This window comes from Vigna radiata, chromosome 1, assembly GCF_000741045.1.
Source record: "Vigna radiata var. radiata cultivar VC1973A chromosome 1, Vradiata_ver6, whole genome shotgun sequence".
NCBI lineage: Eukaryota > Viridiplantae > Streptophyta > Magnoliopsida > Fabales > Fabaceae > Vigna > Vigna radiata.
Window position 1 is genome coordinate 21,307,234 of NC_028351.1, and position 25,515 is coordinate 21,332,748.

The 25,515-nt window shown below is 31.4% G+C and overlaps 2 protein-coding genes and 2 long non-coding RNA genes across 5 annotated transcripts; 2 read left to right on the forward strand and 2 right to left on the reverse strand.

The window, feature by feature from the left end:
• Positions 1-802: 802 nt before the first annotated feature.
• On the reverse strand, positions 803-1,872 carry LOC106768049 (RING-H2 finger protein ATL78). The gene has a single exon (XM_014653022.2). The coding sequence runs from the start codon at positions 1,611-1,613 to the stop codon at positions 945-947; it is 669 nt and encodes a 222-aa protein (XP_014508508.1). The 5' UTR covers positions 1,614-1,872; the 3' UTR covers positions 803-944.
• Positions 1,873-11,060: 9,188 nt separating this feature from the next.
• LOC106768943 lies at positions 11,061-12,493 on the reverse strand. Its single transcript, XR_001376293.2, has 3 exons — positions 12,053-12,493; positions 11,764-11,921; positions 11,061-11,681 (listed from the first exon to the last, which is right to left on the reverse strand). It is a non-coding gene; the product is annotated as an uncharacterized LOC106768943 (long non-coding RNA).
• Positions 12,494-15,048: 2,555 nt separating this feature from the next.
• Positions 15,049-15,747, forward strand: LOC106769382. Its single transcript, XR_001376326.2, has 3 exons — positions 15,049-15,093; positions 15,192-15,257; positions 15,355-15,747. It is a non-coding gene; the product is annotated as an uncharacterized LOC106769382 (long non-coding RNA).
• A 3,396-nt stretch (positions 15,748-19,143) lies between these two features.
• LOC106774683 (autophagy-related protein 13b) lies at positions 19,144-24,864 on the forward strand. Of its 2 annotated transcripts, none has more exons than XM_022786277.1 (4): positions 19,144-19,341; positions 19,631-21,082; positions 21,167-21,327; positions 23,043-24,169. In XM_022786277.1, the coding sequence occupies exons 2-4, from the start codon at positions 19,727-19,729 to the stop codon at positions 23,194-23,196; spliced, it is 1,671 nt and encodes a 556-aa protein (XP_022641998.1). In that variant the 5' UTR covers positions 19,144-19,341; positions 19,631-19,726; the 3' UTR covers positions 23,197-24,169. The 2 variants fall into 2 exon arrangements, with proteins under 2 accessions (XP_022641998.1, XP_014517215.1); XM_014661729.2 differs by lacking the exon at positions 23,043-24,169 and adding an exon at positions 24,200-24,864 and having other exon boundaries at positions 19,149-19,341.
• The last annotated feature ends 651 nt before the right edge of the window (positions 24,865-25,515 follow it).

Consider the following 25,515-nt stretch of genomic DNA (forward strand, 5'->3'; position numbering starts at 1 on the left):
ATCAAAATTCAGCCACTTAGATGGTATATATGTATGTATGAGTTTTATGATACACCATTTCCCTTTTAGTGCATTTATTTGATTGGAACTTGATTAGTGGTTTCTGCATCAGCTTCCATTTATTTATTATATCATGCTCTATGAACTGGATAAAGTATACAGCTTTCTGTTTTTCTTTACTTAGTTGTTAACAGCAACGATCAGGGACGTTTTCTTATTCACTTGTAGCATTTTGCAATCAAATCTGAACCCAAAGTTTGTTGGCTTAGACAGATTAAAGTGATGTTTAATCACGGTTTTATATGAATTTCAAATTAAACCCTTTCATTAAATAATGGGACTAGAAATATTTGGTAGAGGTTGCTTTATCTGTTGCGCTCTTGTTATCAAGCAAAGTGATATTAATTTACGCACTAAAATATTGATATCAAATGCTCTTTTCCACTTAAAAGAATAAAATAGAGAAAGTGAAGGTAATAAAATGGGTATTTTTTAATTGTATAAAATGAAATGGTGGAATGCATCTGCAAAATATTGTCGATCTTAGGTTCATTGGATTAAGCAATTCTTGGTGAACTTCAGACTGAGAAAGAGTGTTCCATTTGTTTCATTCAAAATGGTCACCTAAGTTTTAGTTTATTAAACATATTAGTTAAGTGGAAATAATAATGATGAAAAAAGTTGGTGACCATAAAGAGTAAACACTCGTGTTTTCTCTTATCTTGGTCTACAGTAATTCACTTTTATCTTCATCCTCAGATAGAAGATACCTTTGAATTAAATTGCATAAAAACACTAGAAATAAGAACTTCATAATATCATTGAAAAGAATGCAGTAACAAAAAATTAACTAGTATATCTTACATTTGATGAGGTCAAAACAAAGCAACAGAAATTTCAAAACATTATATCCGAGGATTGGTTGTAATACTAGAGTAATTTAGCTAGCATAGTTCCCTATAGTTACGCTCCAAAGCTTCATGTTCTAGTGGTTGGATCCTTACAATGGTTTGTGGGACTGGTGGCTGGGATCCAACAATTTTCTTACAAGTCTCAATGAGGCACTGTCTGCACTTGGGGCATGATGAGTGAGAGCTAAGCCATCTGTCAATGCAGCGAACGTGGAAACCATGGTTGCATTTTGGCAGAATGCGTAGCTTATCAGCATTGACAAACTCTGAGAGGCATATGACACACTCGGTGTCCAAAGCTGGGAGTTTGAACTGTGTTGAGTAGCTGACGGTGGGAAAAGTCTTGAGGGCTTTCTTCTTGATGCCTGTGTTGGCCAAACGGGATGAAGGGTTGGTGACAGTTGAAGGGTCGTTGATGACTATGTTTGAGCATCTCAAGACACACTTTATGATGGAGTTCAAGCCGAGTGAGCAAATGACAGCACACAAGAGCACAGCGAGTATCATGACAACATTTGCATCGAAGTCACGACCTTTGAAATAGGAGTCTGTTGAGTTGTAAGTGATGGAATCTGAGGATTTGGGCAAGTCAGCTACGTTGATTGATTGATGGAGAGGGTCTTGAAGGAGTAGCTTTCTTGAGCTTGAGTCCATGAGAAGGTCATGAAGCAAATGTGAAGTAAAGGAAGTTGAAGCATACATTTTTGATGGTATCTATTCAAGAAGAGTTAGTTGTTGGAGCTTGAGGTTGGTTATAGATCTTAGGCAATTATAGCTATATATATATAGAGAGAGAGATAGGGGAAGTTGGCACAGTAGGGTATAACATATGATTATGATATCTAAGTATGATTAGAAAATGAAAGTATTATTGTTGTTTGATGAGTGGTGGATGGGTTTAGAATATTCCTAAGGGTTTTTGGCAAGGAGTGAAAATTAAACTTTTTATCTTGGTTGTTAGAGATGATAGATTAGAAGCATATGATGATATGGAACATCCACTGATGCTTTTGTATATTCGGCTATATGGGTCCATTTTATTTCCACTTTAGACGAAGTAGGATATGCCAGGTGGAACAGTGAGTCCATGAATGAGTTGTCAAGCTCGGTGAAGATGAATTGAAACATGGTATCATTCCATATTTGATTCAATGTCCCATATTTTAGGTTCCTAAAAAAAGATAATGATATTTCACATTCAAAATGTGATAAATTTTTGACACCGCCATGTGTCATATTTTGGGTGGTTCGCATGTTTTAAAAAATAAAATGACAGAATATGGATTGAATGTGTAGTGATAGACATGATATCAATGTACAAATAAGTGGGTAGTTTATGCTAACTTTTAACACGAGAGGACATTTTTGAATCTGCGCTATTTTTACATCGATACCTTCTTATGCTAAAAATTAGCCTAACCTACCCACTTATTTGTACATTGATACCAGGTCTGTCACTACACATTGAATCCATGTTTTATCATTTTATTTTTTAAAACATGTGGATCACCCAGAACGTGATACGTGATGATGTCAAAAATTTGTCACATTCTAAATGTCAAAGTATCATTATCCATGAGAAAAATAGTAGCTCGTATACAAAAGTTTGGATCCATTTCCTTCTGAACCAAATCTTATTACCATATCTTATTTAAAAATGACAGGTAAAGGTTAAAAGATTTCTACTATTCTATTATAAACTTTAATTAATTTTTAAAATATAAAATTCAAATTAATTTTTAGCAGTGATACTATTTATGTATATATAAAAAATTATATATTTTATTAAATAATTATATATATATATATATATATATATATATATATTAACTGACAAAATATTTAATAAACTGATCTTATTATGTTTAACATAAATGCTCCATGTGTAGCTGACAACTAATTTAATTTAATGCTGTCATTGTGGATGTGGCAGATGTTGGAGAAACCTCGTGTTTGGCTGGCCCTTTTAACTTACACCATAACCCAAAAAGTGCAATATCTGAAAGAGATTCATTTTAGATATGATTATATGATACACAACATTTATATACACTCTTCCACTCTGTAGGGCAAATATTAATGTCGGATTTCTGTCTACATTATACTCAATTATCGACACATGGAAAGATACAAAGAAACCAAATTTGATTTGAAACATGAAAAATAGTTTTGTCACCCCAACTTTCCAATTAAGAAAGTTGATATATTTTTTCAAATTTTACCAATATAGAACTTGTATAGTTTCTAAAAAAGCTGCACATTTTTTTTTCAAACTTTTCAAATATGCATAGTTGTCTAAATATTTTATTTTTTACTAACTAACTAATCACTTCGACGATATTTTTCTTTTCAGACTTTAAAACTTTCAAAGAGATTAAAAATATATATTTTATCTTTTATCTAATTTTCCTTCTGTTTTCCGTATATATTTTTAATAAAACAACCTTTATTCTTTTGCTTTATTTCTTATTTATTCTTTCTTTATTTTCTACTTATTTCTTCTCTCTATTTTCGTCTCCTCTTTTTAAAATATCTCTAAGTTTCATGATATGGTTAATATATGCAGTTTTGTCATACTATCAACTAATTAAAACTCATTCTTAATATGCCTTTTAAAGAGCTCTTTTTATAACGTAGTCCATAAATTTACCATATATAACATTTATAATTTGATAAAAAAGAGAAAAAACATATTTACATTATATTATGATCACTTCCAATTTATAGTATTTGAAAATTGTGCAAAACACAGGATGTGCAAGAAAAAGATGAGTAAAATACAAAAAATAAAGGTTTAGTATGTTCTACTAAAAAAGTGTACGAAGATAAATGGAATGATAATTAAGGGAAAATATACGAGAAATAATACACTAAGTTCATTGTTGGGAATGCAAGTGCGAGTCCAAGTCCCACATTGGATAAAAATGAAAAACTAGAGCACTATATAAAGATTAAAGACCCATTAACCCATTGCCTTAAGGTTTTGGATAGATAGTAGTGTCAATTCCTTATATAGTCGGGCTCATATCTCATTGGTGTTTGTATCTCTTCGGTGAACCTCCTCCTTGATAGACCCAACACAATATTGCTTAAATTATTTTAACCCTCTTCTATAATACATTTTTTTTTATATTTTCTTTTCATATTAGTTATTTCGCAATCAATAAACCATAAATAATATAATTGCAGAAGAATTTAAAACTTATCTCAAGGAGATATTTATAAAAATAGAGAATAACATAAGGAAATACATTGAAACGTGTAACATGTAGAGCTATTTCAAGAAATGATGAATTATATCTCACTTGCTAAAGTTTATACTGATGGCAATATTTTCCTGTAAAAAGAAAATGACACGACACACTTGTAAAGCATTTTGATATAAAAGTCTTAAAGTAAATAAAATAAAATGAAAAGAAATTGTAATGAAATTATTATATAACCTCTTTCCTTCAAAAGCAAATCTATTTGGTACAGAACGAAAGGAGTTCTGAAAGTTGCTGTAATATTGTTTTCTCACACCTCTTTACCCGACAGACAGCGATAGTGGCATTTACATTTTATCAAAGAATAGTGCTACTTTACCCCCACATTTTCAATCATAACAATAGCTTGTTACTTGCGTGTGTTTGTGTTTCAATAACAACGTTGTTATTACATGCATGGCTTTGTCCTGAGATAAATAATTTCGGGTTTTACTATGATAAAAGTTTCCATTTCGAATCAATAACAGTTAAAATTTTGAGCCTGCAACTTGCAGAAACTTTATACTATATATAACTTCTTCTGTATATGTACTATGCCACAACGTATATTCTGATACAGCTCATGCATGTATTTGTGATGCGTCATTCTTGTACATAATTATACGATGTTTGGGATATGTTAATAGTTATTTGGCTGTCGTATATGATACCTATGTTTGGATAGAAAAATGGTCCCAAATATTGTTTTAGAATCTTGAGAGATGCAAGTAGATATAGATATCACAATCTGGTGGATTTAACAAGATGTGGCTCCTAATTAAAGAAGGTGGTTAATGATAACAAGTGATCAAATTGGCAGCATGTTTAAGATAAATTTGATCTCCAATCTGATTTTATTTGTCGACAAGCTGTACTTTTTACGAGGAAAGTGGTTGATTATAAGAGGTGGGGGTATTATTATAAATTTAATGAGGTAACGTACGAGGAAAAAAGTGGTTTATTTTTGACTGTTTTTTTATTAACTTAGCCGTGTACTGTTTGTAGTGATTAAGAAATTAGAGTCGTGTAGAGTAAATAAGCAGCGAAGAGAGATGACTGGGCTTGGGCATTTTTAAAGAAAATGCTTTTGCTTTTGCTCTGGCAGTACTACAAGTACCACTACTTTGATCCGTATCTTGGTGGGTTGGATCTCACTACTCCTTTATTGTGTTTCTTTGGTCCCACATCGAGAGAGACAAGGGAATTACCGACAGAGGAAATGCTCTTCTGAAGAATATACATGGAGCACATCGTAATATATGTATAACCACTATGCATAACATACTATTTAACAGGATATTAGATTATGTTGTGATCATTTTGCTGTCCAATAATAATGGCCAAAAATTTTATGAACATGCACTGTCGCACATGCTATGTCTTCATCAAGGATTACACATATATTTGTGCTGGGGTTGCACCCACCCTATCTGTTTATTAATATTCATCAATATTAATAATAGTGTTTTTTTAATATGTTCTAAATTTCTGAATTCACTTTAATACAAAATTATTTTTTTTTTAAATTAAACTATATTTTGATCACTAAACTTAAAATTAATTATATTAAAAAAATGTATATTTTATTTTCCGGTTGACATGAAAACATGTTAAATAGTATAAATAACTTAATTATCAGTATGGAAAATATTTATATCGGTTAGTCACAATAACCGGTATAAAATGTTTGATATTCTTCTTTTATCTTTCTTTTCACTTTTCATTTTCTCTCTTATGCACACTTTTCGTTTTTTTCGTTCTAGTTTCACTTCACTTGCTTTTGTATCTTACTTATCGCGTTCACTCTTTCCTTCGTTCTTTGCTTTTGTTCTATCATTGTTGGTTGTCATTGGTGATTGAAGCTCTCGTAGTGATAGGTAGGTAAATTTGTTATTCGTTGTCGTTAATTAGTTATCATTGGTGGTTTAAGTTCTTGTTGTGGTGGATAGGTTAAGTTGTCATGGTTGTTCTTGTCATAGTTGAAGCTCTCTTCTATGGTGGGCGAAGCTCTTATCGTGGTTGTTCCTCTAATGCGTCGCTAGTGTGGTGGGTTTATAAGTTGCAGTTCGTGGTGTGCATTTGGTCGTTCCCCAGTGCGTGGTGTGCATTTGACCATTTTCCAGTGTGTTGTGTATGTTTGGTCATTGTCGCGTGACGGGTTGCATGTTGCATTCTATGCAATGTTAGCATTTCAACCTAATGTATATGTTTTTGTGATGTTGATGAATTATGAATGTACATTTGAATATGAAATGTATGTTTTTGTGTTGCATTTTTGGATGGAGAAGTTTCAAGCTTCATCGTGGACATTGAAAATTACAGAGTTTTAGAAAACAATTTAGAAATAGACTATTAATGTGTTAGTTTAAGGGTTTGTTTAACCAGCAATGATCATTCCTTTAAGGTATTGTATATTATTCTAACATGATTCATTTTATGAAGTTTAAATATATTAATTACGTTATTCTGACATTATTCATTTTCAATGTTTAAGGTATTTACATCGGTTGAGAATTAAGAGGATGAATGATCACATTTATGGATTCATTGACCCTTTTTTCCATTCAAGGAGTTGAGAATAAAGATGAATAGGTGCAAAAATACCTCTTAGATGCCTTTGAAAATGAAAAAAAAAAGTGTCCTTAGCACCTTATTTGAAATAGTAGGTATACGTTTTTTATTAATAAAATTCTATTTATGTAAATCTTATTTCAAATTATTATTGTTTGAATCAGCAAGAATCATTGATAATTGTTAGTAAATTTTTCTCAATAGTCTCTTGTGATTCTCTTGTGTTCATTACACAAGAAACCTCACATTTTAGCAATTAAAAGTATAATAATAACGTAATTTTTTAATAATTTATTTTTTATGCACACATAATTTAATTTTACTAAGTTCCATATTAGACACTCATTTCAATGTACAATTAACTTTTACATAGTGGATGATGCTTATTTGAGGAGGTAGGAAATCCATATCACCTCTAAGAAGAAGTTGAAGTTCATTGCACCAACTACAAGTAGTTAATCTTTCAAACTATTAAAATACAATTATATAGTTTATAAAACTTTATGAATTTAACTTGTAGCGCTAGCGTCAACCAGGGAGCTTTGAGTGCATATATAATGTCATGAGGCACATTTAAAAAATCATATCCTCAAACATTGTTGACTCGTGAAATTTAGTAACGTGAATATTTTATAATTAACATCTTAAGTCATTATTATTATAACTTGGCTCAAACTATTCTTTAGTAGATATTCGGTAATGCATCTTTGGTGGAGCAAGAGGTCTCGAAGGATGTTCTAGAGTAACTGGTTGCATTTTTTTTAAGTGTTTATAGATTATGTTAAGTAAATATTATATATATTCATTATACATTGAGGTTATGGAATATTATTTGATGTGTAATATTACGAAATATCTTGATTATTTTGTTCCTTGAATACATGTGGATTATATTATGAGACTGTTCTAGGACTGAATTTTATGCATGTTTTTCTATGGATAGTAGCACATACTGATTTGGTATTGGAAAAAAAAATGCCACTTTTTATACAGAACTAATATAGAAAGTGACTTTTTATATAGGTTGTAACACTAACCAGTATAAAAAATTACATTTTTTACACTAGTTAAAGTTATACTCAATATAAAAATTGGACTTTTTATACCAATTAGAGCGTTTATAAAAAATATGGACCATACATCGATTTTTTCTTCTTTTCCTAACAAACTTTCTAAATCGATTTGAGAACCAATATAACTAGTATAAAAAATAAATTTATATATTAATTATGAAACTAGTATACAAAATCGAATACTTTTTATATCACTATTTTTATACTGGTTAAAAATCTATATAAATTTTTCTTTTAACTAATATAAAAAAGTTTTTCTGACATAAACATATATATATATATATATATATATATATATATATAATTTTTTAAAGTATAGAAATCAAAATATATCAATATTTTAATAAATTCTACTGTGATTTTAAAGTTTTGGAACTAAAGTATATTTAATTTCTTTTTTTATGTTAACACTTGTGATATGTATATTAGTGAAGATGTTGCTGATTTTATCCTATTCTTCACCGTTCCAGACACACTCAGAAGTCACAAGTGGTTGATTTAACAAGTGAAAGACTGAATGTTTGCTTAACTTGTGTGTCTACATGTATATATATATATATATATATATATATATATATAAGTGGCAACATGCATTAATATAGGGTTTTGCAATTGCGGCTACCAGCTCCATAATCGCAATGGATAATCCTTCACCTGTTACTGCTCTCTTTAATCCTTGGTCTTTTTTTTCTCCCACTTATATGTATGGTGCTTCACACGCCATGACTGGGACTTCCCAGCCACATGTCTACATTTTAAACGCCACTTCTACTTTCTTCCTTCATACCCCTAAACCTCTAACACACAATTGCAAAGTACGTGTGATGTTAACAGGAGATGGCCATGGGAAGAAGGAGCAATAGTGGTTGATTGGTCCAAAGATCTCATGTTTGATTTTTTTTGGAGCTTTTCAGTATTTGAATCATCGCTTTTTGGCTTTGCTACCTTTCTTTTTTCTTCTTTTTGTTTCTGTGGTTTGGTCATTGTTCTTCGCCTTTATTATATTATTAGGTCATCCCACTTGATGTATCATATACCATCCATGCCTCGATAAAACTTTCATTTTCTTTAACATATTATTTGAATGATTCGCCATATCCAACCTATCATTTTTCATTCTTTCTTTCAAATCATCAAGACTCGACCAAGAAAAAATGTACAAAGATTCTCATCACACTCATTTGCATTTTCTTTATTCAGAAATTATTCACCAACTAATAATACATAGCTAATATATATATATACACTCGCCTAAGTAACTTACCTACTACCTAAGTTATCTATAAATTAATCCATAAATAAGTATGAAAAAGTTATAAAACATTTTACATATATGATTATAACTCGTCATACAAAAATATACTGATATCATCCTGAATCTCCTGATATATTGTTTTTGTATTTACTATTAAAGGGAAAGAAATATAACATGTCCAATTGACCACCTTGTCCAAAATTATATTAGAACTAAGATATAAAAAGTCGTAAATAATGAACCTAGTCTTTAATACATTTGCCAACATATATCGTTCACAAGCTATTAAGAAAAACTTATATTTTATAAAAACGAAGAATTATCACTATATACATCTTAGTCTTCATAGCTTATAAATTGTTTTTTTTTTCTTCATTAATATCGCCATATTAACAGAATAAATCAAATCTCTAACAAGCATGTAATATTTATATACAACTTTTCTATGATATTACAAAAATATCTCATTAAGTTTTTTTTTTTGACAGATAAGTTAAATCTGGTTAAAATTGCCTTGTATATTTTAATTATTTATATTAATAAATGAAATTTAATTAAAAAAAAAAAAAAGAATCTCAATATAAGAAAACGTAATATTGAAAGAATATTTTGAAGTTATGATAATAAAATTTATCATTTTATGGGTTTGGAGGTTGTGTTTTACTAGATGAAACATATAATTATTACATTATACCACTAATCACATATTTTATTCCGTGACATTTATCCAAATGAAAATTTAACAAATTTATTGTATATGAGTTTATGTAAGTTGACATGTTCTTTAACTTTAATAGATGACATGGACTACACGTAATGATGGAGTTAATATAAATGCAAGTAGTAAGATCGTAATCTCGTTCTCAGATTCCAATAGCAACCAATCTACTTCGTAAGAACATCTCTTTCAACAAAGATGCTAAAATCAAATCTTCTTGTCACCATGCTTTGATAAGAATTACGTGGGAGAGGTTCTTGGAAACCACTTTATGTTTTTCTTACAAAGATCCGTACGCTGTCGATTTTTGATTTGTTTTTAAGAAAAAAAAAACTATTGCATTTCACTATTTTAATGTAAAAGTGTAAAATGTATAGGTTTAATTCCACTTCTATTGTGTCTTCTGCATATGTTCATCCATTTACAATCAAATTAATTATCTTTTTTTTTCATCCAGTAATATACAAGCTATGTACGTATATTTTTGTTTCTCTCCGAGTATTCTTCCAATGAAGTCCACTTTTTTCTTGAAAATATTAAGCTACAAGTTTGGCTTCTATTCATTCTGCAGATTCACTTTGCTACCGAGCTTAAGTTGATTTTCTAGTGTTTTTTTTTATATTAATTAAGTTTGCTTCTAGTCCCAAAATTTAAATTTGATATTTGTAGTACTTGTAATTTGAAAAGTATTTATATTACTTTCTCTATAGCATATATGGTTAAACATACCATTAACAATTTTAAATCGTCTACTTGGTAAACTATTTTAGTTTTATCTTATTACTGTAAAATACTCAATCACATTTTATTTTATTTTTTAAATATTTTTTTTTATGTTTGGATAAAACATTTTTTTTAGATTACAAGAATTATAAAAAGAAAAGAAAAACAGATTTAATTAAAATGAGCCGATATGTTAGTTAAAGTGTCATTAGAAATGTGTTATTTGTAATATTGCTTGTTAATCACAGGCAAAAAAACTTGTCATTTTTTCAGTAAACGTATTTCCAGTGTAAGTTATTAAGGAAGTTTTTAGAGTAAGAATTATTTAACTTTGCATGGGAGAAATGACTCTACAATCACGTTATAGAGTCTATTATTGTAATGATCCGTAATTTCTTATGAAAGTACAATCCACTGATGGCTTATTCAATTATCCCTTAAATGCAGTCACAAATAGTAAATTGATAAACAAAAATTATAATTAAGAGTAGAATCATTAATGCGATGACTAGATTTATAAAAAAATAGAATAAAAAAAGTGTGGATCAAGTAATTAAAAGGGGCCAAAATTATAATTTAGTTTGTCTAAAAGAATACATTCATCTTAATTCGTTAAAAAAATTATTATGACATGAAAATAATATTCTAGCAATTTACAAAAATAGGAGGATGGTGTCCATAACAATAATATTATTAATCATATTGACTTCAATTTGAAGAAATAGTTTAGGGGTGTGAAGAGAAACCCACTGAATATGAAGTACAAGAAAAACTATAGATATCCAGTTATGGCCCAAAATCCTTCTAAGGCCCAGTAAAGTTTTTCTTAGTCATTCTATGCAGGGATTTCTTCCTGCACCTCTAACTTTTGCTGTAATTCTCATTTTACCTCTACAAAAAATATATAAAATAAATAAATAGATATTGTATGGGAGATATGGGGTGTATCAAATTCAGGACACACGTGGAAATTCAACAGGTTACTCCCTCCACCTCCCCGTTTCCTACTCCACCTCCCTCTTTTTCTTTTATCCCTCGTTCTATTTTTCTATTTTTAATTTATCTTTCAATATATTTTTAGGATTAAAACCTACTCACCCAACACAACAGTAATACCTTCATCAAAACAAATCCAATGTCAGAGTTCTCTTCCCACAAATCATACGGTCTCTTCAACCGACAAACCTGTGAAATAAAAACGACTAAGTCTTTACCTTAGACGAACGTACTCAAAACATGGAAAGAAAAAGGAAAAACGATGTCGTACCATGGACGCATTGAGTGAGTTCAGTGAAGAAGGCCTGTTGAAAATAGTTGCTCGTGATTTTGCTCTTCCTTCGACTAGAATCTGGAATCAACTTCGACGGATATCGACATTCGTTTCAGGGTCAAACGGATGTGCGACATCCGTTCAGGCCTGGACGTCTTCCTCCCATATGCACACAGAAAACCTCACTCAGAAAAGCAGCAACAGACGCACACATACAGAAGCAACACTATATTACATACGTTTATAAAACAAGCTTCTATCATGCGGAAGAAACAAAGAAACTAACCTCTCGTAGACCAAAAGGGAAACATCAAACCACCGAACACACTCGCCGCACCGTCGCCGCACACACCAAAAGCTACAAAGAACCACGCACAAACGGAAGAGAGGACTGGGAGAGTTGGAAGTAAGAGTTTTACAAAAAAAAATGAAACAGATTTGGATGAGGTGAGAAAGGAAAACAGATCTAGGGTGAGAAGGGGAGGTGGGGCGACCATAAGTGAAAGTAGAAAATTGGAAAGTAAAAATCTAGGATTCCTTAATTAAATAGGGTTAAAAAGTAAAAATAAAGTAAAAAAAAAAAAAATTAGTAATATAAAAAAAGTTGCAGAGGGAAGATGAAGGGTGGAAACGGAGAAGTGGAGGGAGCAACCCAATCCAATAATACTCCCAAGGAAATCCAATAAGAGGAAATCATATAACCAAAATTTAAAATTTGATAAATAAACGAAAATTGATACTTAATCAAAATTTTAAAATCTGATGAAAAAAAAATTAACACGTAACCTAATTCTAAAATTAAGTGAAAAAAATTTGACATTTCGTCGATTTCAAAATTTGTTGAACAAATAAAATTCACACATAATAAGATTTTGAAATTCAATGAACAAAATTTTCACACATAATTAAATTCCAAAATCTGACAAAACAAAAAAAGTTAACAAAAGCAAATTTCAAAATCTAGTGAATAATAAAAATTTACTCATAATAGGATATCAAAATCCACATAAGTGTGTTGGATTTAGATTGTATAAAACCAAATTTTGTATTGGGGGGGGTGGGGGTTGGGGGCTAACACCTCCATCTCTTTGTCTCGCACCTCAAAAAAAAGTATTTGTCCTTTCATTTAATTAAAGTAAATAAATAAATATTTGCATGCATCTTTTTTTTTTTATTTCGTTTATCTTTGGCAGAATTTCGGAAGTCAGTTACGAGTTTAATGGATTTTGAAATTTATCAAATCTTTAACTAATTTTCGAAATCTGATTAAGAGTTTATCGATTTTTGAAAATTGGTTAAAGATTTGACAGATTTTAAAATCTATTGAACCCTTAACCGACATTCAGAATCTATCAAATTCTTAACTAGCTTTCGAAGTCAGCGAGCTCTTAACCGAATTTCGAAATTCGGTTAAGGATTTAACAGATTTCGAAATTCTTTAAACTCTTAATCGACTTTCAAAATTCGTCAAATCCTTAACTGGCTTTTGAAAGTCGACAAACTCTTACCAGAATTTCGAAAATCAATTAAGGATTTGATTGATTTTGAAATTCGTTGAACCTTAACAAGCTTGCAAAATTTGATTAAGAGCTCACTAACTTTCGAAAGTTGGTTAAGAATTTGATAGATTTCGAAATTCACGAAACCCTTAATTGACTTTTGAAAGTCAACGATATCTTAATAGGATTTATAAAGTCATTTAAGCATTCAACAAATTTCAAAATTCAGCATGGTTTTTACCTTACCTGAGCACACAACTCACACCATGTAACATGAACAAATTCTAACCGTATCACCACCAGTGATCGCCACCACCACCACAAAGTAGGGATCATGAGAACAACACCCACCACACCAGGAACCACGAGAAAGACCATGAAAAAAGAAGAACGAAAGAGTAGAGGAATGAAAAAATGCGGAAAGGAGTGCATGTAAATCTTTATTTATTTATTTTTATTAAATGAAAGGCAAATACATCTTTTTGGAGGTGTAGGAAGAAGGATGGAGGTGTAGGGAGAAACCCATATTCTTCTTCATTTTTCTAATGTGGCATACTTCCTTCGTTTCCTCCATCACGAACATCCATTCTTACATCCCTACAGGCCATTATTTCCATTGTTTGTTGCTGGTTGGATTTTAACCTTCACATTTTGGTTTATGCTCTTATTTTTACTCCACATTACAATCATGGTGGAGCTTGCAGCTATTGTTGATGAAGAATGTTGGGAGTGTTGTTGCAGATAAACTCGTACTCCTTGATAGTTGAGACTTAGTGGTTGTCGAAGGAACTTTAACATGGTGATTATGGTTATGGAACATGAGGTTGGTGATGGTTTTGATAGCGAATTTGTTGCATTTAATAACTTTATGATTTGGTAGGTAGAGAACCTTTTTCATGTATTTGGTGGTTGAGCAAGACCCAACTATGTGACTGACGCAGAGTGTTTAGACCAATGCGCACTAACTCGACTCCTATGTATTCTCAGAATAAGTTTGAACTTATGGTGGAGATAGTTCTTGCATGGGTTGATGTGAGTAACATGAAAACCAAGAAAAAGTTTAAAATTGACTGTCACAACAGGAAGAGTTTTGGCATTGGTTTATTTTGGATATTGAGTTTCATTTCTATAATCGAAGCATATCTACACAAGATAAAATATATTGTCTTTATGACTTTGGTTACAACCGAAATATAAAGGTCCTTATTATTCTTCGGTTCTCACCAAAGCATGAAACCATAAATAAGGGCGTTGCTCCCTGCACCTCCCCATTTGTTTCCTCCACCTCCTCTTTCCACTTTTACCCTTTACTTTATTTTTTTCATTCCTATTATATCCTTTAGTAAAAATATTTATATTTAACATTAAAATTTAATAATCTCAGCCATTCACCCCACACAATCTATTTATTCTATTTTCCCTTCAGGTTTCGATTTCATTCTTTCTTTTAGAAAATTTTTCTCTTATTTTTTTTCATTGCTATTGTTTATGTAAAACTTTGGCAAGTCATTGATAATAAAACTATGTAGGATTGGCCGTGGTACACTCAAATCTACCAGAGCTTTAACAAATTACAGTGACTGTGAAAAAGGCGACGCGAGGTACATAATCCCTAAATTGTGAAACCGCTTAAACGGACGTTGACATTCGTCAACGGATCCGTTTAAGGACAAATGAATGTCGACATCCGTCTAGTATGCTAGAATTGCTTTAGTGACGATTCAAGGCCAATTTATAATATCTATTGTTTGTTGCAAGGATCTCTCGTTCAATTCTTTTAAGGTGACCTGCCTCAGACTTTGAGCTCGCTTTCTAGCATAAGCACCATGTAAATGTCTGACTTTTCTTTTTTTCTTTTTCCATTCTTCTGCTTATGTTTACACGGTGTTGATTGCATTCTGACTTGACTTGTTTACTATTATGTAGGTATCTGCAAAACAACCAGTTTACAGGCACCATTAATGTCCTTGCTAATCTGCCTCTGGAAACTCTGTGTGTTTCTGTTTCATATATATGCTTGGAATGTTCTTTCCTATATTTCTAAAGAAATATCTTTTCAGTTTAATTTATGTTCTTAAATTTATTTCAGGAATGTGGGAAATAATCATTTTACAGGTTGGATACCAAAACAATTGAATAACATAAACCTGCAGTAAGCATTGTCATTAGCGGCACTTTTTATTTTGTTATAAATTCTATAAATCTTGAAAATGGTCACATTTAATGACAGAAAGGATGGTAATGATTGGAGCTCAGGACTGCACCCCCACCTCCTCCTGGGACACCTCCAGTAGTACCAAGAAATCGAAATCACAAATATGGGGGACATACCCCATCAGATACTGGCTCAAGTGACGATGAAGGCAAAAAATCTGGTATTGGAGGTGGTGGCATTGCTGGAATAGTAACCTCCATCCTGGTTGTTGCGGCACTAGTGGCATTCTTTCTGGTGAAGAAAAGATCCAAAAAGTCGTCTAATGATATTGAAAAGCTTGACAATCAACCCTTGGCTCCTCATACTTCACATCATCATGGTGTGCATGTTATTCTCGTAAAATCATTTTTATTCTATATCTCAAATCTGAAATTTGGGAGGGGGTGAGAGATCAAAGATAAAGTAGGGTTTTGGTAAATAAGTAAAAAAATAAAAAACTATAAAGGTTAAAAAAGGAAAACAAAAGGTTATATTTGTAATTAAAATAAAAATGCTGAAAAATGGGAAAGTGGAGGAAGCAAATGGGGAGGTGGAGGGAGTAACCCCCCATAAATAATTAATAAAAAATATAAAAAAGTGTGGATTGGACTTCAATTCAAATAACAACTTAAGCCTAAACTCTTTTTTATTTTAAAAAATATTATTTAATTTTAAGAATATTTGATCTCAATATTTACAAGAACCGATATTTTGTCTCAATTAATATAAAAATTGAGATCAAATACTCTTAGAATTAAATAATATTCTTAATCAAAAAGGAAATTAGACTTTAGTTCTTCTAAAACTAAAACCAAATACAACTTTATGCTTTTGTTATGGTTATAACGAAAACCCAATATAAGGTTTTTCTTAATTTTTTTTTTCTTTTTACTGATTAAACCTACAAAAGATACCATAAATCCAACACAAAAGAAACAAATTATATTTATCAAACATGGAATAAATCAAAATTTATATATATAAAAATATGTTATTCTTATAATAAGTAAATATGTCAAATACTAATGCAACATATATCAAACATAAAAAAAAAATTATAGCGTAAATATACAAAAAAATATTAAAAGCATATCTATCAAAAATTAAAATTTTTCATTAACCCAAAAGACAATAAGAGTTGAAACCGAAAGGCTTGCAAATATTTAAAGTACCAAGTGACAAATTACATCTAGAGAACTTCAACCAAAGATAATTGCATTGGTCTTTCAAATAGAAAAAAAAAAATTAAGCAAACCTCTCTCTCACGATTTCGAAATGGAAGCAAAATGGAAGTCATGGGGTTGGGGACGTGGAAAGAAAGGGAAGAGAGGATAATGAAGAAGTAGAAGAGTGGTAATAGCAATGAAGTGACGACATGATGGCGTTTGAAGATGAAAATAGTAGACAATGGGAGTGTAGGAAAAAGTCCCCTACAATGCATTATTATTTTTTTTTAATTTTATTATGTAACTTTAATTTTGTTTGTACATCATTATTCTTCCATTCTTTTTAGAACACTCTTTGGTAGGGATGAGAATAGATAGTAATTAACCATGGATATTTTCTATAATTTCAAATAAGAATATTTAAAAATTACTTTTTAAATTATAAGGTTAAATACAAAATTATCTTAAAAAATATAATCCGAATAAAATAACATATTAGAATATTATTACTAATAAAATAATTTTATTTTAAAAAAACTTTGATTTAACAAGCCTACATTAAAAGATGACAAAAGAGTTAACTAAAAGAATTGTCTAATAAATAAATGAGAAAATTAAAAAAGAATTGGGAACACAAAATTAAAAAGAGAGAGAAAAGATAGACAGGTATAAATGGGAATGAGAAGAAGATAAAAAGAAGACAGATAAGGAAAAAAGGAATGGGCCATAGGCCCGGGTTCTTACCATGGGTGTCGTGCAACTATTACCATTTTACTCTTTTCTGTAGATAGTTTTGTTTCTTCTTGTACCTCATTATTACTAACAGCAGTCCATACGAATAGAAAAAAAATGTAACTTCCATCACTGCACCACCCACTTTATATATATATGAATGAGATATTAGTCATGCTTAAATGAAATAATGATATCTTATATAGATACTCAATAATCAACAACATTTCATACTTAATTATTTTTGTAATTTTATTGAATGATCTAAAAGTTTATAAATACATATCCATTATATTGAGAAATACTTTGTCACTACTAATTAATTGATTTTATACCTTCATTTTTTTATTGCTTTCTATAAGAGTAAGAAAAGAAAAGAGCTAATTTTTAAAAAAATCTATTTTAAAAGCTTTAGAAAACCTATAATTTATATTCTAAAAAAATATTTAAAGTATATATATTAGAAGATTTGTTAATGAATTTCATATTTATATTTTTTAGAAAACTGATTCTAAAAATCCTGTTTATAAAACATATTCCCAAAATTACAAAAATCCATATTCTTAAGTTTTTTTTTTTGAAACAAATAATTTATAATCACGTTTAGAAAAAAAAAGATTATTTTAAAAATTACTAAGATATAGTTAGAAAGTATAAAATCTTGAAAATTTGTCTTTCATGTATAAATATGGGTGCGGACCCTATCAAATGGGATAGAGGCATTAGGGAAATGAGAAGACGATAGACTATTATGACTCAGTGGGGCGTCAGATCACATCCCCACAAATTCAATCATACCTTTCTTCAACTGTTTTATAATATTCAAAAATACTGACATTTTTTTAACCTATTTTCTGGTTAAAAAATAGTAACATGTTTCTAAAACAACGAGAAAAATATATTATAGTATTTTAATCCTTCATATTAAATATAAATATATATCTTCTTTTAGGTTTGTGCTTTCAGATAACAAAATCATATAATTAGGATTATTCTCATATATTTAATTTTCCAACTGAATTCTTAATATATTATTAGGCCTTGCAGTAATTTAGTATTATTGTGAAGAAAGTAACTGATTAATTTTAATTCAAGGTGGTTGTTCTAAAAATGTATAGAATTAGATTTCAAAGTATTTATGAATTATTTAAAACTATTAAAAAAATAGAGAGAAGATAAGATAAAATAAAATAATTTTATTTTTAGTTTTTCTAATTTAACGATGAAAGTAGTTTGAATTTTCCTTTTAGTTTTCAAATTTTAATATTTAGGTGAAGAGGAAGTATGTGTTAGATTAGGTCAAACTTTGTTAGTTTTGAGTTTGACATTCTTTAAAAAAATTAAAGTTTGAGTTTGACTTTTTTGTCCTGTGATTTCTTTTAATAGTTTAACTTAGTTTATTAATATATTTAAAAATTTATTTTTGATATGAAAAGTTTAATAATGAGTAGGTTTATTATTAAACCATTGTAATTTTTGTATACTTAGTGAAATAACATAATAAATTACTCATTTAAAAACGTATTTTATAATATCATTTTTTTTAATAGTGTATAAATTTATTTCAAATAATCTTACAAGTTTGAGATTTGTTGGTTAAAAATATATTTAAAAGAGAGAAGAAATACAAGTTTACCAACGAATAATTTATTATATAATAAAAATACTAAAATATAATATTTATATTTTTAAAAAAAATATGAAGTAATGTATTTTATATGTATATATTGACATGTTGTTATAATAAAAACAGAAGTGAGAAAAAAGAGAGAAAGAATCCTTGTATATCGAACAACGGCCACCCAAAGGGGACCCACTTTTCCACTCTTCAACCAGTCCTACTTTCTTTGCTTCTCTCAACACTCTTCATTATATTGCTTTCCCTTCGTTTCCTTGTTTTTGTGTAAACTCCTACAACACAAACACAAGCCAAGATAATCAAAGATAAGACCTTGCATCAACCCTTTTCACATGCACGCCACAGGTAAACACTATATCAAATTTCTCTTCTCTCACTCTCTCATACAATTTCTCTCTTCACATACACAATTCTGTTCCTTTAAGAAAGCACGCGCTTTCTTATCAATTCTATGGCCCTGCTTGCTCAAAAGGAAATTCCCTATACGCTGCTGTCGTTTTACTAGAATCAGACACCCTTTGACATTGTCGGGTTCTTTTTGGGCAACCGAGTGCTGTTAATAGCAATAGTCTTGATGGGTTCCTGTGTTGCATTTGATTTTTTCTGAAGTTGTTCTGTGTGATGTTTGATGCAGTGAAACACACTCCAATTCGTGGTCTAAGCTGACGGTGAAAATTGGAGATTTTGTTTGTTGCTGAGGGTTGTGCTGTGTTGTTGACGCCTAAAGATAATGGCTTCCTCTCATGGTAATGCACACTCTGATGCTGCAAAGATGGAACAGATAATCACTGAGTTTTTTGCCAAGAGTCTTCATATAATACTCGAATCAAGGGCACCCTATGTGTCCTCTCGCAATTTCTACGGTGATCAAGCTGCTTTGTCTCCATGTTCATCGTCTTCATCTTCGTCCAGTGTGCGGCCGAGGGATAAGTGGTTCAATTTGGCGCTTCGGGAGTGCCCGGCGGCGTTGGAAAACATTGACATCTGGCGCCAGAACAACATTGAGTGCATAGTGATTGATGTGATTTTAGTGCAGAGACCTCTGGATTGGGACCCTGTGACTGCGAGTCTCTCTCCAAGAAGGGTTCTCCCCAGGAGTTCTTCGCTGAAGGAAAGATGCCCTTTTGGCTGGAACACTGATCAGGAAGAATTGGGGGTTGTGGGAAGGAGTGAAAAGATTGTGGAGAGGTGGGTTGTGCAGTATGAAAGTAGGAAGACAAGGGATTCTAGTTCTTGCAGTAGGAGGTCAAGCAGTGTTTCTTTGCATAACTCGTATAAGAAATCAACTTTGCTTTTGAGGTCTTTGTATTCCACTCTTAGACTTTTACCTGCCTATAAAGTATTCAGAGAGCTTAATTCATCTGGACAAATAAGGGATTTTACCCTAGCTCACCGTGTGTCTTCTTTTGTTGAGCCCTTCACCCGGAAAGAAGAGGCTGAAATGATGAAATTCGGGTTCACCCCTGTGGATACTTCTTCTGGTAGGCTGTGTCTTAGTGTGATGTATTGCCCCGTGGTCTCAGGTGTGAGCTCAGAACCTTCGACTCCAATGTCCCCACAAGTTATAACAGACTATGTTGAGAGTCCATTGGCTGATCCGTGGAGAAGGTTTCCTTCTCTTCCTGTTGCAGGCTTGCCATCTCATGGCTCTCCATCATCGTTGCCATCCTCAAGGCAGCGCAGTTTGAGTTTCGATCATTATAGAGCCTCACCTCCATCTTATTTACCTTCCCCTACTTATTCAGAATCACTCTCTTCAGTGTATAATGCAAGTTTGCGGCGTTTTCCCCCGGCAAGTTTGCCTCCTCATCCAACTGAGATGTCTTTGATTCAAAAGAAGAATACAAATTTTGATGATTATTATCATTCTCGATCACCTTCAACCGATAATTCAGGACCATTACCATGCAAACCACTTTTACGATCTGGAAGTGCTCCTGTCAGTATACCTGCTGAAGTTGCTAATTTTCCTGGTTATTCCAATAGGCATAATGTGCCTCCGTCTCCTCCCCTAAGATGTTCAAGGGGCACTGCTAAGATTGGTAGATGTACAAATGCTATGCAAACTGGTGCAACAGCTGAGAAGGTATGCTGTGTGCTAACCACGATGGACTTTTTCCATTGTTCAAAATATATTTGATTTGTTAAGGGTGTCTTCTGCTTTTTGCAGCTGTTTTCTCTTGGAAAAGATGAGTCTCGAAAATATTCTGGAGTCAAGATATCGTCTAACAGCTCGCCCTCCAGTAGGTCTTATCAGGATGATTTTGATGATACTGATTTTACTTGTCCGTTTGATGTGGATGATGATGATATTACGGATCCAGGAAGCAGGTACTGCATATTGCATTTATTCTTGCTTATATGTTGATCTATTGCATAAGAAAAGAATATAAGCTAGATATGGTCATAAATAGTGACTAAATATGCTCTTCTTGGAGAGAGAACAACAATTGTTATGAAATATGACTAGTGGATTCTACGATATTGTAAATTAAAACGTGTCTTTCTCTTCGACCATATTTTGTTATTCACAATAGGATGCAATCTGATTCGTTACGGGGTTAAAAGCAGGTAGTTCAGGTTGAACAAGTTAGAGGAGCAGGAGCACTTCCATCCCACTGGAATTTCATGTTTGTGGTCTGGGAAAGTCTAGGTTAATAGACTAGTGGGGTTCTTGGTGGTCTGGTTTAGAAATTATGTCCAACAATCTCTCTAGGAATGAAACAAAAATTTACTAACAGGTTAAAAAATAGAAGCAAAATAAGAAATAAGCTCAATTGTTTTAATTTCATTATTTCAATCTTCAGCTCAGGTTTTACCAAGCAGTATAAGAGTTTATGACTTTTCCTTCTTTTCCGCTTTAGAGATTAGCATCTTCACATTAGTTGGTAAATACACCAACTTTTGATGTTCATAAGTATTTGGCCTCGCCTATATCTTGGTGAAAGTTTTGCATATTCTTTTTTTCTAAAAATATTCTGGTTCTGTACGAGTGCTGCTCAAAATTTTGTAAATTTTGAAGATATGTGTGTCAATGACTATCCTATTGAAATAGTTTAGATTCGTTTACATTATTTTACCCCATCTTTATTTTATCGGTATTTATTGATATACTTTCCAAAAATAAGTGATTGATGTGGCATATTTGGAGTGATTGAATATCCTGGCCCTGCCTTTTTTTTTCTTTAGCAGCTTGTTAAACTAAAACATTTAAACAGTCAACATTAATCTATTTATTGTTGCACAAGTCCTTCATGTTATTCCTTCCACAGGTCTATTGATTCTCTGGCTGGCAAAAAATTGATTGTTCAGATAGTTATGTCTAAAATCCCGGTCGAACATTAGAGAGGGTCGGATAGTCAGAATACCAGGATCATATGTATCCTCTACTGCCCTTTGATTGTAGAATTGTACTAAGGAATCCACAATTCTGGGACATAAGTTCTGTCATGCCATTGATTCAAATATAAGACCAACCTTTTGTATATATTGGAGATTTTTACGTCGACTAAAAATAAGATGAATTTACAATATATAAATTGTTGCAAATCTCACTTTACAAGCCAATTCTGTAAGGTTGAGTTAGGTTTAAATTAAAGTTCATTTCTTAAGATGGTATCAATGTTATTTGAAACCTATCATAACGAGAATTGTTTTTAGTGAACCTATTGTGTCACCACTATTTGAACATTATTGGATCATTTATTAATGTCTAGTCTTACACTCAAGATATATATGCCTCGACATGAGGGATGTGTTAGAGATCCTACATCGATTCGAAATAAGGCAAATTCACAATATATAAACAAGTGCAAATTTTACTTTACAAACTGATTTTGGTAACTACGAATGAAATTATAATTGAACATCTTTCAAACCAAACAAGCCTTAAAATATCCTTTGAGAAAGATAAAGGAAATTCACAAAGAATATGAAAAAACCTAGAGTTTTTCAATTTTGCTTGATCTTTGCATAGTTAACATAGAAATTCCTTTGAAACATCCATGAGGAGACTACTCACAATACATGGTCCATGACATGTTAAGAGGCAGAGAGACGACCTTTAAGATGGAAGCATCCTGCACTGGATTGGAGGCCGTGGTTTGGAGGATCATCCTCATGTCATCTTTGGAAATAGGATCAACAATATTGATATTGGAACCAATCTTGATACACCATTTACTGCAGAGTGGAAGTTAGACTTCATGAGAAAGGACCGTGGTTTATCTAGGGTAAAATCTTAACTGGTCTCCTTTAGTGTTGGGAGTTCTCCCATTTGTTGGAAAGGTCCATGCATTTCTAATGTTAGTGATAAAAATTGATGTTCTTTCAAAGGTAGTTATGAATTCCTTATGTTAAGCACCCAAGTACATGGGAAATCACCCCATATTAAAAGATTGGTGTTAAGAGGCAGAACAGTCCTTGATAAACACTTTAATATTTGGGGAACTCAGTACAAAAGTTAGTTGTTCATAGGAGAGAATCTAATACTTAAATCTCCACCGATTATCCAATATTACTTGATGTGAGACTTAAACATTCTATAGTATCCAAATTCTTATCATGAAACTTGATTTCGAAATTATACATCCGTTATTGTTCAGAGTAGTTGCTTAGGGCTACCTATTGTTTAGCCTGTATTTAAGAGATTTAATCATTTGGAATGCTCCCTGTTGATAGAAAGGATTTTCTTGGCCTTGAACAGATATAAAATAGTTGAAGTGTGGTTTGAGAGACGACTGAAGACAAAAGATATTAGGTGATATTTTTGTATCAGATTAGGAATTACTTAAGGTATTGTAGGGATTAATTGGCTGATTTGGCCTCTAGTGTTGCATGCATGAGAACACTGTTGTATTTTTTGTGGATCATAATTCTGACTTGATGTAATTTAGTCACTCCTGTAAATCTTACAGTTGAATATTTTATTTAATTGAGCTTTGATTTTAATTTTGAATGACCATTAACTTGTTATCCATCAAGATAGAGGTCTACTTTTAAACTTATGACTCTTTTCACAACTTCACCTAGATTCTTGTGCTAATTACTAATTGTTGTTTTATTTCTATGTATTGTGTCAAACTTGAAAGAAAGCATACAATCTGGTTATTTCTTCCTTGTCTTTAAGATATAGATAACATAAAATTTGCTATACTGTGTTTTTAATTTAGCAATTTTAACGCAATTCCTTGTGCATGAGCAGAGCTGAATCTCTAGATCATGGTCTTTTGGCTGAGACATTTGAAGGTGGAGGATTCTTTCCCATTAGAAAGTCTCATGATGCTGCTGTTGGTGCGCTTGTACAAATGCTGAAGAAAGCACCACCTCTCCGTCAAGATTTCTCCACTTCACAGCACCTGTCACAAGGAGTTACAAATCCTGAAACCTGGAACAACAACATTGGAAGGCCCAGTGAGATCCTGGAGGCATCAAAACAAGTGAGCATGATGTCTTCTGGGATCATAGCCACCAGAAAAACCACAGCCGATGCACTAGAAGAGTTCCAAGGTTACAAAGAAATGAAAAACCTGTTGCTTATGCGAGATAGTAAGCACCAGACATAGTACATAACACATGGTATATATGATAGTAGTACTCTTATGCTTCTTCTGCTGTTAATGCTAATGTTGAATCAGTGAAACACATGTACAGCTTTAATAAGCCTTTTCGTTTTCTTCATAAGTTGGTTCATCCATTTGAAGATGTTATTAATTTTGAAAATACGTGTAAATATGATTATTAAGTCTCTATGACTGTCGAGTTTTGATCTATGATCAGGTCTGAGCTGGCTAGTAGAGTACAGCCTTGTATTTCTGTAAGATACTTGAAGCTACTAATGATCACATATTGTATATAAACCTTTTATTATACTATTATATCATAACATACACATAATGAAAGATCATAATAATGTTAATTCAGTCAGTCATATATACAATCAAATCCTTTTTTCATTCTATCTATCAGCATCATCTTCTTGAACTCAGGAGGCATTTAGTTCCTTCAAAACTGCACATTCAAAGGTTACACTATAGATTAAATTCTGTTTTTCTTTTCTACTTTTTTATTTTTCAAATAAGCTAATTCACTTGCATTCTTTGGGGCATGGAATTATGGTCCAAACGTTAACCTTTATTGGTTGTCCGAATCTGACTCAATACTTTAAGATGAACAGAAGAGGCTTACTTCCTACATTATCTCACATTACTCCCTTCACTACCATATTTTTTTAAAATTCCAAAACTATTCTTTATATTCAAAAAATTTTATGTCCCACTTCTTTTCTTCAACGGATATCGAAATATGTTAATAAATTTTTTGAAAATCGATTTCGAAATCTGTTTAAGGAATTTTTAAAAATTTTAACGGATTTTGAAAAATACACCAATAATACCTATAATAAAAAAAAAATACACTAGTAATACCTATAATAATAAAATATAAATACAATTTTAAAACAAAATAATGACAATAATAATATCATAGTACTTAACAGTTAAATAAAGTAATATTCATATA